At 43.9% G+C, this 17,122-nt stretch overlaps 1 protein-coding gene across 6 annotated transcripts in view; it reads left to right on the forward strand.

Moving 5' to 3' along the window:
- Positions 1-17,122, forward strand: part of LOC118363014 (zinc finger protein Gfi-1-like) — a 139,741-nt gene that overhangs the window by 108,725 nt on the left and 13,894 nt on the right. For 4 of the 6 annotated variants that reach the window (XM_052485330.1, XM_052485329.1, XM_052485328.1 and 1 more), the window contains 4 exons: positions 4,243-4,404; positions 4,755-4,866; positions 5,092-5,189; positions 16,386-16,487. The exons of the other annotated variants lie outside the window; for them this stretch is intronic. In XM_052485330.1, coding sequence (XP_052341290.1) covers positions 4,243-4,404; positions 4,755-4,866; positions 5,092-5,189; positions 16,386-16,487 — 474 coding nt within the window. The remainder of the gene's footprint in view (positions 1-4,242; positions 4,405-4,754; positions 4,867-5,091; positions 5,190-16,385; positions 16,488-17,122) is intronic. 6 annotated transcript variants of the gene reach the window in all.

The raw sequence follows: 17,122 nt of genomic DNA on the forward strand, positions 1-17,122 counted from the left end.
GCAGATGCTACACTACAGGACTGTTTTGCTAGCACAGACTGGAATTTGTTCTGGGATTCATCCAATGGCATTGAGGAGTATACAGCACCACCACCACCTGAGTCATTGGCTTCATCAATAAGTGCATCGTCCCCACGGTGACCGTACATACATATCCCAACCAGAAGCTATGGATTACAGGCAACATCCGCATCTAGCTAAAAGCTAGAGCTGCCGCTTTCAAGGAGCGGGACACTAATCCGGACGCTTATAAGAAATCCCGCTATGCCCTCAGACGACCCATCAAACAAGCAAAGCATCAATACAGGATTAAGATTGAATCCTACTACCCCGGCTCTGACGCTCGTCGGATGTGGCAGGGCTTGCAAACTATTACGGACTACAAAGGGAAACCCAGACGTGAGCCGCCCAGTGACGCGAGCCTACCAGACGAGCTAAATGCCTTTTATGCTCGCTTCGAGGTAAGCAATACTGAAGCATGCACGAGAAGACCACCTGTTCTTGATGACTGTGTGACAACGCTCTCGGTAGCCGATGTGAGCCTTAAACAGGTCAACATTCACAAAGCCGCAGGGGGCCAGATGGATTACCAGGATGTGTACTCCAAGCATGCGCGGACAAACTGGCAAGTGTCTTCACTGACATTTTCAACCTCTCCCTGACTGACTCTGTAATACCTACATGTTTCAAGCATACCACCATAGTCCCTGTGCCCAAGGAAGCGAAGGTAACCTGGCTAAATGATTACTGCCCCGTAGCACTCACATTGGTAGCCATGAAGTGCTCTGAAAGGCTGGTCACGGCTCACATCAACAGCATCCTCCTGGATACCCTAGACCCACTCCAATTCTCAAACCGCCCCAACAGATCCACAGATGACGCAATCTCAATTGCACTCCACACTGCCCTTTCCCAACTGAACAAAAGGAACACCTATGTGAGAATGCTGTTCATTGACTACAGTTCAGCATTCAACACCAGTGCCCATTAAGCTCATCACCCTGGGACTAAACGCCTCCCTCTGCAACTGGATCCTGGACTTCCTGATGGGCCGCCCCCAGGTGGTAAGGGTAGGCAAAACACGTCTGCTGTTTAGTCCCCTCCTGTACTCCCTGTTCACCCACGATTGCGTGGCCAAACACGACTCCAACACCACCATTAAGTTTGCTGACAACACAGTGGTAGGCCTGATCACCGACAAGGAAGAGACAGCCTACAGGGAGGAGGTCAGAGAACTGGCAGTGTGGTGCCAGGACAACAACCTCAATGTGAGCAAGACAAAGGAGCTGATCGTGGACTACAGGAAAAGGTGGGCCGAACAGGCCCCCATTCACATCAACGGGGCTGTAGTGGAGCGGGTCGAGAGTTTCAAGTTCATTGGTGTCCACATCACCAACAAACTTTACATTGCTGGGGCCAAGCTTCCTGCAATCCAGGACCTATATAATAGGCGGTGCTAGAAGAAAGCCCATAAAATTGTCAGAGACTCTAGTCACCCAGGTCAGACTGTTTTCTCTACTACTGTACGGCAAGTGGTACCGGAGCGCCAAGTCTCGGACCAACATGCTCTACCCCCCCGAGCCATAAGACTGCTAAGTATTTCCGGGTCACGGAATCTCATAATTTTTCAAAATAAAAGTCCTCCATGTCGAAGTGTCAACCTGTATTTATTAATGAAATGAAAAAGAATTGTCTGAACATTAACAGTGATTCATATTTCTGCATATTTAGGTGACATTACATTTGGATTTTAAAACAGAATCTATATATGGAGTTATTTCATGGGGGACTGAGGTCTATATGCACAGCAACACCTTTTACTCCACCCACTCCATTAGTCGCAATGCAATACACTGTAGGCCTGCCTACACATTACATATTGGCTTATAGAGAAAAAATATTCTGTGCAGCGGTAAACATGGGGTTGGGAGTACAAACCTATATACACACACTAAAATATCAGCACAAAAAAAACAACACAAGGCTAATTTCTGTTGTCTAAACAAAAATGAATTCATTTACAATTTTAAATGTAATGAACATCAACCAGGCTATAGGTACACAGTCACTACAGTCACCAATTTTATCAGATGTGTACCATTTAAAAATCATGGTCAAACACACTCTAGGATACATTCAATAATTTCAGTCCCCCATTTCATAAAATGTTTCGGCAGAGACAATGAATTTAACACACGTTATGATACATTCATTTGTTGCGATCCCTCAGAATAATCCACTGAATTAGTGATGGGAACCCCCGAAATGGAAATGTTTTTATTCTGATATTGATATTGGTTCGTAGAAAATACTTTGAAACTGTGATTGTTCAAAGTCCAGACAACTGCTTGCGGCATGCCCATGTGGCCAGGTGTGTTCTGGTGGTATAAACCTACCTAACCAGATTGAATACAATGAGAAGCCCATCCACAATTGACGGTCCATCAGCAGATAATTAAGTAGGCTAAGCAACCCGTTTTTGTTTTATTGATAGTTTTTTGAAGTATGCTAAAAAAGCAGTCATGTATGTTTTTTTTAGAGAATAGTGTAGGTTAAAAGGAAGAATAAACCAATATCACAAAATGCCTCGCTCAAATCGATATTATATACAACTATAGATATTGGTGCCCTCCACTATATGATTTCCTCATCTGATCATCTGATAAACGTCTACCACAACTTTCTGTCTCTAAGTGGTAGTATGCACCGCTGACACTCTTGGATGCATCTTTATCCTCAAAAGTGTGTCCATTTTGCATATTAAGTTGGCAGTCTGAGGGTCTTCTCTGAGCAGTTGACATTCCCTCATTTAAACTCTCTACAGGCAATAGGTTTTGTAGCTGAGCCTCATATACATTCTCTGTTTGTACCATTTTGTTCAATTTCACCTTGTTGTCACGAGCAATAGAATGTCTAAATATGACCTCTATTATTGTAACACATATTCCTACCATTTGACACTGTTTAATGACAGTGGGTTTTCCAATTTGCCATTGCAAAGTTTTTGGCAACTTCCTCCCAAAATTGGAAGTCAAATGTTTCGCCATTGAAATAGCATGATAATCCAAAACTGTATTTAATAACATTTTTTTTTGGTAAAAAAATGGGATGATTCTTAACTTTCTGATCCTCCCCAACATCCTCATACAATTTGTTTCAGATTTGGTGGTTCAACAGCATTATTTTCATTTATCATCTGTTGTGTCACGTTATTCAGATCTATGCATTTATCAGTACGGTCCGCTCCAAACTTAACTATCACCACAGACAACGGTGTCACTATCAGTACAGTCAACTCCTACTATAGCTCTTGGTCCACCCTTGAACAGTCCCTCCACAAGTACAGTATATTGCATTTTTTGGATAAATAAAAAAACATCTGAAGAAGCCTTTGACTTGCCTCCCAAAGTGCCACCATACACAGCACAGCCATTAGATAGACAGCACAAACATGTTTACATCAGCAAGAGCAGAGCAGGGCTCATAATTGGAATATCAATTGCAGTGTGTAATGCAGTGCAGCCTCGTTTTATTTTCACCATCTCAGCAGCACAAAAACTCGGGAACGAAGTTTGACGTGTAACTTTTTCCTGTGCTTCTCCGAGCATGCACTTCCTATAGCCTATTATAAACTGGGTCGTTCGAGCCCTGAATGCTGATTGGCTGAAAGCCATGGTATACCATTTGTTATGACAAAATATGTATTTTTACTGTTCTAATTACGTTGGTAACCAGTTTATAATAGCAATTAGGCACCTCGGGGGTTTGTGATAAATGGCCAATATACCACGGCTAAGGGCTGTGTCCTAGCATTCCGCGTTGCGTCGTACATAAGAACAGCCCTTAGCCATAGTATATTGATCATATACCACCCCCTCCATATACCACACCCCCTGCAATTTATCAAGTTCATGCACATTTTCTGTTGAGACATGTGTATGTGTGGTTTTCATATGGTGTATTTAAAACTGATCTCACCATAAACACGACAGCGCTTTATAACCAATATACACTTAAATATACCTTCACATAACCACACAAACAAACACCTACTGTACACAACAAAATAGTTTAGTCAGGCTTGTCTGATGATGACTTTTGACTTGTCTGATGCTGACTATATGTCCACCATGATGGGTTTAAAAACAATGAAATCATTATGTAACTACAGTATAGGACTCAAACGTAGTGAGGATGGGTAAACACTCCATGTTTAATCTGTGTGTCACCTGTCTCTTCCAGGAGGAGGGTCCAGAGGTGCTGCTGGTGAAGGAGGAGGGGTGTGAGGAGAGTCTGGGCAACCCTGAGGGGACCATGGTCATGGAGGACAACCAGACTATACCTCCTCCTGAACCCACAGAGGAACCAGCTGAGCAGCACAGGACCACACACAGTCTCACTGAGGTGAGCCCACTGTGAACTTCTGTCTGAATGGTTTTAGGTCATGGCCTGTATCCACAAAGCCTCTCATTGCAGGAGTGCTGATCTAGGATCAGTTTAGCCTTTTAGATCCTAATGAATAAAACTATATAGGCAAGTGGGGACCTTATCCTAGATCAGCACTCTTAACCTTAGATGCTTTGTGGATACGGGCCCAGGTCTTGATTCATTTTGTCTTAAGTGTGGGACCATGCCTTTAAATGATCAAACCATTAAAGCGTTTCAAGTAATCAAATCAACTAACATGTTTGCATAATACTCATAGCAATCCCTCATTCTTGATCCAACATCCTCTCACTCTGTATCTCTTACAGCCAGTAGACATGGAGGATGGGAAGCCTGATCTGCTGCTGGTCAAAGAGGAGACAATAGAAGACGAACCAGAGAGCATTGACCTGCTGAGTGGACTAAAGATGGGGGAGCAAGGTAAGGGAGAAATACATATAGCCTACATACAGTAATACATCTTCAATGGGAATAGTGATGCACCTGGCTATGATTTTGTCTTTCGTAAAATGAAATCAATACAACTTATGTTTACATACAAAAACACATGATATGTATGAACTTGACCAGATAATTGAGAGAAAAAAACTCCATATTTAGAGTTCTCTGCCATGTTTATTTTCTGCCATGTTTATGTTTCTGCAGGTGGTTGGCTAGAGGATGACAGAGGAGACTGGGCAGCCATCTTGGATTCACAGACCCAGACGGATGCAGCTAAGGGCCCGCGGGACAACATAGTGGAGGTCAGTGGATGGGACAGCGTCCTCAACTCTGGGCTGGGGAACAACACTGTTAACCAGAAACAGACAGTCGAACACAAAACCACGTCTGAATTTAGTCTCCATGACAACAGACTGGCTGAGACCAGGGTGAGGCGTAGATTTGGTCTGCAGGGACGGGGAGGTGTCCCTATGCGGCAGGAGAAAACAGACACAGATGCGGCTAGCGATGCTCCGTCCTGCTCCTATAATTGTGATTCAGAGAGACTGATGGCGCCTCAGGTTAACCCCCTAACAGGTGCTGCCTTCAGCCTGCCTTCTATAGGATCTATCAACTGGAACATGGACCCTGCGACAACACAGACAGTCCCTGGCCTTCATCCTCCTCACACTCTCCTAATGTTAAACCAGAACTCAGACAATGCCAGTGCCTCAACACTAAATGGCTACACAAGCCCATTGACAAATGAAAGTAGTAGTGACGCTGTCAGTAGATCCGGTGGCAAGGAGAAGCGGTTTTCGTATTCATTTTGTGGGAAAGCCTTCAATTTCCCCAAACAGGTGCAGCTCGACCAGAGGATGCACACGGGGGAGAAATCATTTGGCTGCCACCTGTGCCATGCCAGTTTTTCCCGCTCGTTCAACCTGAAGAGGCACCAGAGGGTCCACACAGGGGAGAAAACCTACAGCTGTCCCCAGTGTGAGAAGCGGTTTTCCCACCAGCACCACCTGAAGCGGCACCAGAGGGTCCACACAGGGGAGAAATCCTACAGCTGCCCCAGTGTGAGAAGAGGTTCTCCCACCAGTACCATCTGAAGATGCATCTTAAGGTCTATACGGGAGAATGTTTGCCTATACTCACTGCAGGAAGAGGTTCTCAGAGAGGAGCTACCTCAGGATGCACCAGCAGAAAATGCATACGGCCCATGTATAGAGTATAGTGACATGTAGTACTAGTTCGTTTGTAGTTAATTATGTTGGTTTTGGATGTATTAGGGAACTGGATTATATGAAATGAGGAAAGAATGAGTATGGTGACATAAACCCCACTGATCTCATGAGCCTTATTAATACATACCCCAGTTCTTACTCCTAGTCCCCTCCTGACCTCATCACTAACTGCAATGACTGCCTTTTTCCCTGGATACCCTCGCTCCCATCAAAACCCGCTCAGTCTCCTTCACCAACACTGCTTTATGGTACACCCCCGAGCTATGCCAGTTAAAAGCCAGTGGACTGCAAGGGGACTGGTCTAGTAGTTAATTCTCAAACATACAAAGACCACCTGTTAAAATATGAGAACGCCCTCTCAGCTGCAAGAACATTTTACTACTCCGACATCAACTCTGTTTAAAAACAACCCAAAAGTTATCTTCTCCACAGTGAACCGCCTACTTCAGTCTCCTGACAACTTCCCTGCAGACTCCTCCCCCAAACAGTGCAACAAGTTCCTGAAAATCCATGACATTCACCAACACCTACTTACAATGCCCAGTACAACCTCAGCATCACCATAGATAGTTTTTACGGTCCCTCTGTCAACACAAGTCAAAAGCCTTGGGGTCACTTTGGACCGAAACCCTCATCCATGCCCTCATCACTTCCCGTTTGGACTATTGCAACACTCTCCCTCCCAAACTCACCAACAGACTTCAACTGGTCCAGAACTCTGCTGCCAGAATCCTCACCCAGATCAACCGATCACATTATACCAATCCTCATCAATCTACACTGGCTCCCTGTGCAATCCCGTATTAACTTCTAAGGTACTCCTCCTCATCTACAAAGCCCCCCACAACCTGACACCCACCTACCTCTCTGACCTTCACCCAGCACGTGCCCCCTCTGCTCCTCCTCTTTACATGTCACCCCCCCATTCACAGGTCAAATAGAGGGTGCTTATATTTGTCCTGTTTCACTGCATTTATTAGTGGTTAACCAGTGTGAAATGGAAATGTGTTTTTTTTTTATTTCCCAATGCCCTCAGTCACCCTGGGAGAGTGTCACGGGCAGGGATCAGCCATTATTGACGGCGATACTGGAGCAATTAGGGTACATTGACAGATGTTTTATCTAGTCTGCTGAAGGATTGGAACCAGCGACATTTTTGGTAACCAGCCCAATTCTCTTAACCGCTAGGCTACCTGCCGCCTCTCCACCATAGTTGCCTGAACCTTCAACTGCTCTGCACCAGGCTCTGGAATGCACACACCCCAAACATACAACATGCAGACTCAGTCATCTCATTCAAAAACATCCTAAAAACACACCTCTTCAAGGATGCCTATAACCTATAGCCTATCATTAACCCCCCGTGTCTTCTCAGTATACCTACAGTGCCTTCAGAAAGTATTCAGTTCACACCACTTGATTTTTTCCACATGTTGTTGTGTTACAGGATTAAATAGAACATTTACAGTGCCTTGCAACAGTATTTGTACCCCATGGCGTTTTTCCTATTTTGTTGCATTACAACCTGTAATTTAAATAGGTTTTTATTTGGATTTCATGTAATGTACATACACAAAATAGTCCAAATTGGTGAAGTGAAGATGAAAAAAATTACTTGTTTCAAAGAATGTGCAATCTAAGGGTCACATGATCTGTCACATGATCTCAGTATATACACACACACCTGTTCTGAAAGGCCCCAGAGTCTGCAACACCATTAAGCAAGGGGCACCACCAAGCAAGTGGCACTATGAAGACCAAGGAGCTCTCCAAACAGGTCAGGGACAAAGTTGTGAAGAAGTACAGATCAGTTGGGTTATGAAAAATATCCGAAACTTTGAACATTCCACGGAGCACCATTAAATCCATTTTTTTTTAATTGAAAGAATATGGCACCAAAACAAACCTGCCAAGAGAGGGCCGCCCACCAAAACTCACAGACCAGGCAAGGAGGTCATTAATCAGGGAGGCAACAGAGACCAAAGATAACCCTGAAGGAGTTGCAAAGCTCCACAGCGGAGATTGGAGTATCTGTCCATAGTACCACTTTAAGCTGTACACTCCACAGAGTTTGGCTTTATGGAAGAGCGGCCAGAAAAAAATGGCACTGCTTAAAGAAAAAAATAAGCAAACATGTTTGGTGTTTGCCAAAAGGCATGTTGGAGACTCCCCAAACATAGGTACTCAGAGGGTAACGAAGGTACTCAGGTCAGATGAGACTAAAATTGAGCTTTTTGGCCATCAAGGAAAACTCTATGACTGGCACAAATCCATAACCTCTCATCACCCTGAGAACACCACCCCGACAGTGAAGCATGGTGGTGGCAGCATCATGCTTTGGGGATGTTTTTCATGGGCAGGGACTGGGAAACTGGTCAGAATTGGAGGATGGTGCTAAATACAGGGACATTTTTGAGGGAAACCTCTTTGTCTTCCAGAGATTTGAGACTGGGACGGAGGTTCACCTTCCAGTACGACAATGACCTTAAGCATACTGCAAGAGCAACACTCGAGTGGTTTAAAGGGAAACATTTAAATGTCTTGGAACGGTCTAGTCAAAGCCCAGACCTCAATCCAATTGAGTATCTGTGGTATGACTTAAAGATTACTCTACACCAGCGGAACCCATCCCATTTGAAAGAGCAGGAGCAGTTTTGCCTTGAAGAATGGGCAAAAATCCCAGTAGCTGGCTGTGAAAGGAGAAAACAGAGGATGGATCAACGACATTGTAGTTACTCCACAATACTAACCTAATAGACAGAGTGAGAAGAAAGAAGTCTGTATAGAATTGAAATAGTCCATAACATGCATCTTGTTTGCAACAAAAGCATAAAGTAATAATGCAAAAAATGTGGCAAAGCAATTCACCTTTTTTCTTGAATACAAAGTGTTGTGTTTGGGGCAAACTCAATACAGTACATTACTGAGTACCATTCTCCATATTTTCAAGTATTGTGGTGGCTGCATCATGTTATGGGTATGCTTGTAATCTTTAAGGACTGGGGAGTTTTTCAGGATAAAAATAAACGGAATAGAGCTAAGCACAAACAAAGTCTTAGAGGAAAACCTGGTTCAGTCTGCTTTCCACCAGACACTGGGAGATTAATTCAACTTTCTGCAGGACAATAACCTAAAATACAAGGCCAAATATACACCGGAGTTGCTTGCCAAGAAGACAATGAATGTTCCCGAGTGGCTGGGTTCTATGTCAAGACATGGAATGGGTTGTCTAGCAATGAACAACATCCAATTCAACAGAGCTTGAAGAATTTTGAATAGAATATTGGAAAAATGTTGCACAGTCCAGGTGTGAAAAGCTCTTAAAGGCTTACCCGGAAACACTCTAGCTGTAATCGTTGCCAAAGGTGCTTCTACAAAGTATTGACTCAGGGGTGTGAATACGTATGTCAATTAGATTTCTGTACTTTATTTTTTAATACATTTGCAAACATTTCTAAAAACAGTTTTTAACTTTGTCATTATGGGGTATTGTGTGTAGATGGGTGAGATGTATTTAATCAATGTTGAATTCAGACTAGCACAAATAAATGTGGAATAAGTCAAAGGGTATGAGTACCTTCTTAAGGCACCTACAGTACATTCGGAAAGTATTCAGACCTTGACTTTTTACATTTTGTTACATTCCAGCCTTATAAAATATATATATATGTTTTTAAATCTCATTAACACAATACCCAATAATGATAAAGTAAAAACAAATTAAGAATGTTTTGCACATACAAAAAATACAAAATATATCACATTTATATAAGTATTCAGACCCTTTGCTAGGAGACACAATTGTGCTCAGGTGCATCCTTCCATTCATCATCCTTGACATGTTTCTACAACTTGATTGGAGTCCACCTGTGGTAAATCCAATTGATTGGACATGATTTGGAAAGGCACACACCTGTCTATATTCGGTCCCACAGTTGACAGTGCATGTCAGAGCAAAAGCCAAGCCATCATATCGAACGAATTGTCTGTAGAGCTCCAAGACAGCATTGTGTCAAGGCACAGATCTGGGGAAGGGTACCAAAACATTTCTGCAGCATTGAAGGTCCCCAAGGACAGTGGCCTCTTATCATTCTTAAATGGAAGAAGTTTGGATCCACCAAGACTGGCTGCCCGGGCAAACTGAGCAATTGGGGAGAAGAGCCTTGGTCAGGGATGTGACCAAGAACTCGATGGTCACTCTGACAGAGTTCCTCTGTGGAGATGGGAGAAACTTCCAGAAGGACAACCATCTCTGCAGCACTCCACCAATCAGGCCTATATGGTAGAGTGGCCAGACGGAAGCCACTCTTCAGTAAAAAGCACATGACAGCCCTCTTGGAGTTTTCCAAAAGGCACCTAACGGACTCTCAGACAATGAGAAACAAGATTCTCTGGTCTGATGAAATGAAGATTGAACTCTTTGGCCTGAATGCCAAGGGTCACATCTGGAGGAAACCTAGCACCATCCCTACGGTGAAGATGGTGGTGGCAGCATCATGCCGTGGGGATGTTTGTCAGCGGCAGGGACTGGGAGACCAGTCAGGATCGAGGCAAAGATGAATGGAGAAAAGTACAGAGAGATTCTTGATGAAAATCTGCTCCAGAGCGCTCAGGACCTCAGACTTGGGTGAAGATTCACCGTCCAACAGGACAACTACCATAAGCACACAGTCAAGACAACGCAGGAGTGGCTTCGGGACAAGTCTGAATGTTCTTGAGTGGCCCAGCCAGAACCCGGACTTGAACCTGATCAAACATCTCTGACGAGACCTGAAAATAGCTGTGCAGCAACCGGACAGGGCTTGAGAGGCTCTTCAGAGAAGAATGGGAGAAACTCCCTAAATACAGGTGTGCCAAGCTTGTAGCTTCAACAAAGTACTGAGTGAAGGGTCTGAATACTTATGTAAAGGGAATATATCTGTTACTTTTTATTTACCCAAAAAATTACAAACCTGTTTTTCCTTTGTCATTATGGGGTATTGTGTGTAGATTGAGGGGGGAAAAACAATTGAATCAATATTAGAATAAGGCTTTAAACTAACAAAGTGTGGAAAAAGGGGTCCCAATACTTCCCGAATGCACTGTATGTGTGTCCCTATCCCGCACCCTGAACCGGGTCCATATCCTTTACCCAACTCCTCCCTCTTTTTATCTGCCCTGTTTTGTCTGGTCCTTTATTTAAATATTAATTTGATTGATGCACTTGATTTGATCTTTTGTACAGTTATTGATTTTATGTAGGCCTACGTTTAATGTAAGATTACCTTGATTTCCCTGAAAGGTGTCTTCCAAATATAATGTATTATTATTCTATTATGATGATGATGATGATGATGATGGAGGCAGATGGATATGGTGATGGTTGATTTGATGGTGTCTGTAAAAATGCTTCACTGATGAAGAGTGACAAACTTTGTCCCTTTAGGTTGATACTGGTGTTTTATAGACTGATAATGATAGTGACTTAATTCATGTTTACCTGACATGAAGTAGTAAAGATGTGTGTAATGTTGAACCTTTTCATAAGTATTCTAAAATACATTTTTATCAAAGCGAGGGTACCAGATTTACAGAAAAGGTAGTGTTACCATAGTGATAAGTTATTCGACTTGTCACGTATTGTTTTGTGCAATAAAAGTAATGTACTTCATATTATGTGAGTGTGTGACCATTTTGTTAAATACAACGTGAACTGTGTCGACTGCCTTGGCTATTTTTGTATCATTGCAGGGACTGAATCTTCCTTCTCCCTCTCTCTAGTGGTCCGACGGTGACGACTCGTGGATGTCATTTTGGTTTATTGTGGGTTCTTCAGTGTCTCAGGAGTCAGTTTTGAAGAGCAAACTGAGGCATGAGGGACAGACATGTACTTCTGGTGGTGTTCTGGGCGAGGTTGTGCAAGAATGATGCTTTGCTCTGGCTGCAGATAGATGTTTCTGTCCCGCTCTAAATTGTCTACAGCGGTGAGCGTTTGAGTGCCAGGTGGATATCGGGTAGAGGCGATGTCTGAGTTGGTTGGGCAGGATATTGCAAAACTTGAGGTTGTGTTTAAGGTGGTCTATGAAGCGCTTTTTGGGGTCGGCCTATATTCTAGTGCCCTTGCTGCAGCTTGCCAAAGAAAATCCTGATGATGTGGCCTGTACATCGGAGCTGTGCCTTAATGATCTTAGTCTCAATGCTGGTGCTGTTAGCTTTATGCAGTACCTCCAGGTTGGAGACCTTGTCTTGCCACCGGATACCCATAATAGATCTCAGAGATTGTGTATGGAATGTCTCCAGCTGTTTGAAGTGGTGACTGTACAGGGTCCAAGTTTCACTACCATACAACAGAGTTAGGATGACTACCACATTGTAGATTTTCACCTTTGTGAAAAGAGTGATGTTATCGTTTAGTATTCTGTTCCTCAGCCTTTCCAATGACTGGCTTTCTTTCTGGATTCTGCTAGTTATTTCTTGGTCGAGTGAGTCATCCTTGGAGATGGTGCTCCCCAGATATAGCTCTTTGGTCTTGGCCATAGTGGAGTTTGGAGTGTGACTGTTTGAGGTTGTGGACAGGTGTCTTTTATACTGATAACAAGTTCAAACAGTTGCCATTAATAGAGGTAACGAGTGGAGGACAGAGGAGCCTCTTAAAGAACAAGTTACAGGTCTGTGAGAGCCAGAAATCTTGCTTGTTTGTAGGTGACCAAATACTTATTTTCCACCATAATTTGCAAATAAATTCATTAAAAATCCTACAATGTGATTTTCTGGATTTTTTCCCCAGATTTTTTCTGTCATAGTTGAAGTGTACCTATGATGAAAATTACAGGCCTCATCTTTTTAAGTGGGAGAACTTGCACAATTGGTGGCTGACTAAATACTTTTTTCCCCCACTGTACATACCAAGGATCGCTCTGACCATTCTATGTGCAGCACTCTTCGCCATGCATGGCTCTTAGTATCTTGACATCCTTAATGTCGGTCTGTTGCACAATGATATAATCCATCAGGTGCTTGGATCTTGGGTGCATTCATGTAGTTTTGTACTTCTCTGCTTGCCCGACAATGGTGTTGATGATCGCGAGGCTATGCTCTGAGCATTTGCTCAAGAGCAGGAGCCCATTTCCATTCATGGTTCCCACTCCATATTTGCTAATCACTCCTTGCCAGTTGGTGCCGTCTTTGCCCACCCTGGCATTGAAGTCTCCAGCAATGATTAGATTGTCACTCCGGGGAGTTGTTGGATGAGTAGAACTGCTCTTTCATATTGTCAGGGCTTGGTAATGTAGGTGCATTAGCACTGATTATTGTGGCATGTCTGGTCTTGTTGAGAGGAATCCTGATTTTCATTAGCCTCTCATTTATGTCGGAGGGTAAGTCAAATAAAATACAATTTTATTGGTCACATACACATGGTTAGCCGATGATACAGCCCAACAGCATGCTCTCAATTGTGCACCTGTAAAAGTTAGTGAGGGCAAACTTGATGATTGAGTTGGAGGTGTGCATGGCCACGCAGTCGTGGGTGAACAGGGAGTACAGGAGGGGGCTGAGCATGCACCCTTGTGGGGCCCCAGTGTTGAGGATCAGCGGAGTGTAGATTTTGTTTCCTACTTTCACCACCTGGAGGCGGCCCGTCAGGAATTCCAGGACCCAATTGCACAGGGCGGAGTCGAGACCCAGGGTCTCAAGCTTAATGATGAGCTTGGAGGGTACTATGGTGTTGAATGCTGAGATGTAGTCAATGAACAGCATTCTTACATAGGTATTCCTCTTGTCCAGATGGGATTGGGCAGTGTGATGGCGATTGCATCGTCTAGACCGATTGGGGCGGTAAGCAAATTGAAGTGGGTCTAGGGAGACAGGTAGGGTGGAAATTACATGATCCTTGACTTGTCTCAAAGCACTTCATGATGACAGAAGTGAGTGCTACGGGGCGATAGTCATTTAGATCAGTTATCTTTGCTTTCTTGGGAACAGGAACAATGGTGGCCATCTTGAAGCATGTGGGGAAAGCAGACTGGGATAGAGATTGATTGAATATGTCCGTAAACACACTACGGAGAAGGAGAGCCCACAGTCTTTGGTCGCTGGCCGTGTCGGTGGAACTATATTGTCCTCCAAGAGGGTAAAGAAGTTGTTTAATTTGTCTGGGGCCCACTACTGAAGTCTTGCAGGTGCCTGTGAAGGTTGGTTTTCATGGCAAGTCCCAACCCATGTATTCTATCCTCATAGTTTGGTTTCCCTTTCCAGAAAAACGTTCACTGATGGTGCCATCGTCAGCTAACCTTGTTTCACTCAGAGCTGCTATGTTGATCTTACATCTGCTCAGTTCTCTGCACAGCAAGGGAGTTCTTCTCTCGGGATGTTGTCCATTGTTCTAACGTTCCAAGCAGCTATTATGAGCTTATTTTTTACCGGTTTGCCTGTTGTTTCTTTTTTGTTTATATCGCTTGTGTTTCTACCGTTTGGGGAATGATCTGCCAGCCACGGTAAGCTGGACAGATTCAGTAGAGCAGGAGATTTCTAGGGCACCTTTTCTAGCCCCTTCCCTAGGTTAGAATGAACAGTGCTGTCCTAAAAGGGCTGCTCAGACATCCAGGGTGCTGCCACACATTTTCTCTGTCCTGGTTACGCAGATGAGCGGCCAATATCCTGGACCGCCAACATGCAGGTTCATGGCTACGACTGCCAGTGAACATCTCTCCCTGTCCATTCGCCATTCCCCCACCACTGTAAGGCTGTAGAGAAGTGATGTTAGCATGAGGTACCTGTGGGTGAGTTAATTATAGTGGGAGAGCCGTTGCACTGAGAAAGTCCCACTGTCTCTGCGTCCAAAGCTAGGGCCCAGAGGCACGGTAAATGTTGCGGCTGGAAGCTTCTTCAGCTCCAGTGGATGGTCAGGGACATGTGTGTCCTGCCTTCGTGCACTCCACAATGCATTGCTGCTATTTAACCCATAGGTGGGTAAGAGATTGACGGGCGCCAGGGCATGTCTGCTCACTGCACAACTCGTCTCTGGGACCCAGTACTGCTCCGAGATCCCCTGTAGTTTAATATGGGGTCGCTCGATACCCAGTTATGATGTATTGCACTACAGTAGTCTTGGTGGTGGAGAGGCTATGTACTGGCAGGGGAGACTTACATACAGTGCATTCGGAAAGTATTTGAATCCCTTGACTTTTTCCACATTTTGTTAAGTTACAGCCTTATTCTAAAATGGATGGAATTGTTTCCCCCCCTGTCAACTAACATGCAATGCCCCATAATGACAAGCAAAAACAGGTTTAGACATTTTTGCACATTTATTAAAAATAAAACAGAAATATTCAGAAGTATTCAGACCCTTTACTCAGTACTTTGTTGAAGCACCTTTGGCAGCGATTACAGCCTTGATTCTTATTGGGTATAAGTTTCTCCCATTCTTCTTTGCAGATACTCTCAAGCTCTGTCAGGTTGGATTGGGAGTGTCACTGCACAGCTATTTTCAGGCCTCTCCAGAGATGTTTGATAGGGTTCAAGTCTGGGCTCTGGCTGGGCACCTCAAGGACATTCAGAGACTTGTCCCGAAGCCACTCCTGCATTGGCTTTGCTGTGTGCATAGGGTCGTTGTCCTGTTGGAAGGTGAACCTTTGCCCCAGTCTGAGGTCCTGAGCACTCTGGAGCAGGTTTTCATCAAGGATCTCTCTGTTCTTTGCTCCATTCATCTTCCCTCAATCCTGACTAGTCTCCCAGTCCCTGCCACTGAAAAACACCCCCACAGCATGATGCTGCCACCACCATGCTTCACCGTAGGGATGGTGCCAGGTTTCCTCCAGACATGACACTTAGACCAAAAAGTTCAATCTTGGTTTCATCAGACAAGAGAATCTTGTTTCATGTTTTGAGAGTCCTTCTGGAAGGTTCTCCCATCTTCACAGAGGAACTCTGGAGCTCTGTCAGAGTGACCATTTGGTTCTTGGTCACCTTCCCTGACCAAGGCCCTTCTCCCCTGATTGCTCAGTTTGTCAGGGTGGCCAGCTCTAGGAAGCGTCTGGTGGTTCCAAAGTCTTCTATTTAAGAATGATGGAGGCCACTGTATTCTTGGGGACCTTCATTGCTACAGAATGTTTTGGGTAACCTTCCCCAGATTTGTGCCTCGACACAATCCCGTTTCGGAGCTCTACGGACAATTCCTTCAACTTCATTGCTTGGTTTTTGCTCTGACATGCATGGTCAACTGTGGGACCTTATATAAACAGATCTGTGCCTTTCCAAATCATGTCCAATCAATTGAATTTACCACAGGTGGAGTTCAATCAAGTTGTAGCAACATCAAGGATGATCAATGGAAACAGGATGCACCGGAGCTCAATTTTGAGTGCCATAGCAAAGTGTCTGAATACTTATGTAAGTAAGGTATTTATTTCTGTTTTATATATATATTTTTTTACATGTGCAACAATTTCTAAACCTGTTTTTACTTTTTGTTATGGGGTAATGTGTGTAGATTGTGGACTTTTTAAAAACTTAATCCATTTAAAATAAGGCTGTAACATAATGCGGAAAAGGGGAAGGGGTCTGAATACTACCGAATAGCTGAAAGTAGAAAGTAGCAAGCAGGCAGGCGGCAAGCACTAACTACCACTACACTAAGGCACTAGATGCATCACACACACAAAGTACTTTGACCATTTGGCCAAGTTAACCATGTGTTGACTGACTTGGTTATTTTTGTGTCATTGCAGGGACTGAGTTTCCATTATACTTAATTCCTGAATCAACACATATGGCCATTTTCTATAATAAACTCCAATGGCTCCATATTGTTCGGTACTTTTAAAAACATGTAACCTTTATTTAACTAGGCAAGTCAGTTAAGAACAAATTGTTATTTACAATGATGGCCTACCGGGGAACAGTGGGTTAACTGCCTTGTTCAGGGGCAGAACAACAGATTTGTAACCTTGTCAACTCGGGGATTCGATCCAGAAACCTTTCGGTTACTGGCCCAATGCTCTGACCACTAGGCTACCTTAATTTAA

Source organism: Oncorhynchus keta, chromosome 29 (genome assembly GCF_023373465.1).
Source record: "Oncorhynchus keta strain PuntledgeMale-10-30-2019 chromosome 29, Oket_V2, whole genome shotgun sequence".
NCBI lineage: Eukaryota > Metazoa > Chordata > Actinopteri > Salmoniformes > Salmonidae > Oncorhynchus > Oncorhynchus keta.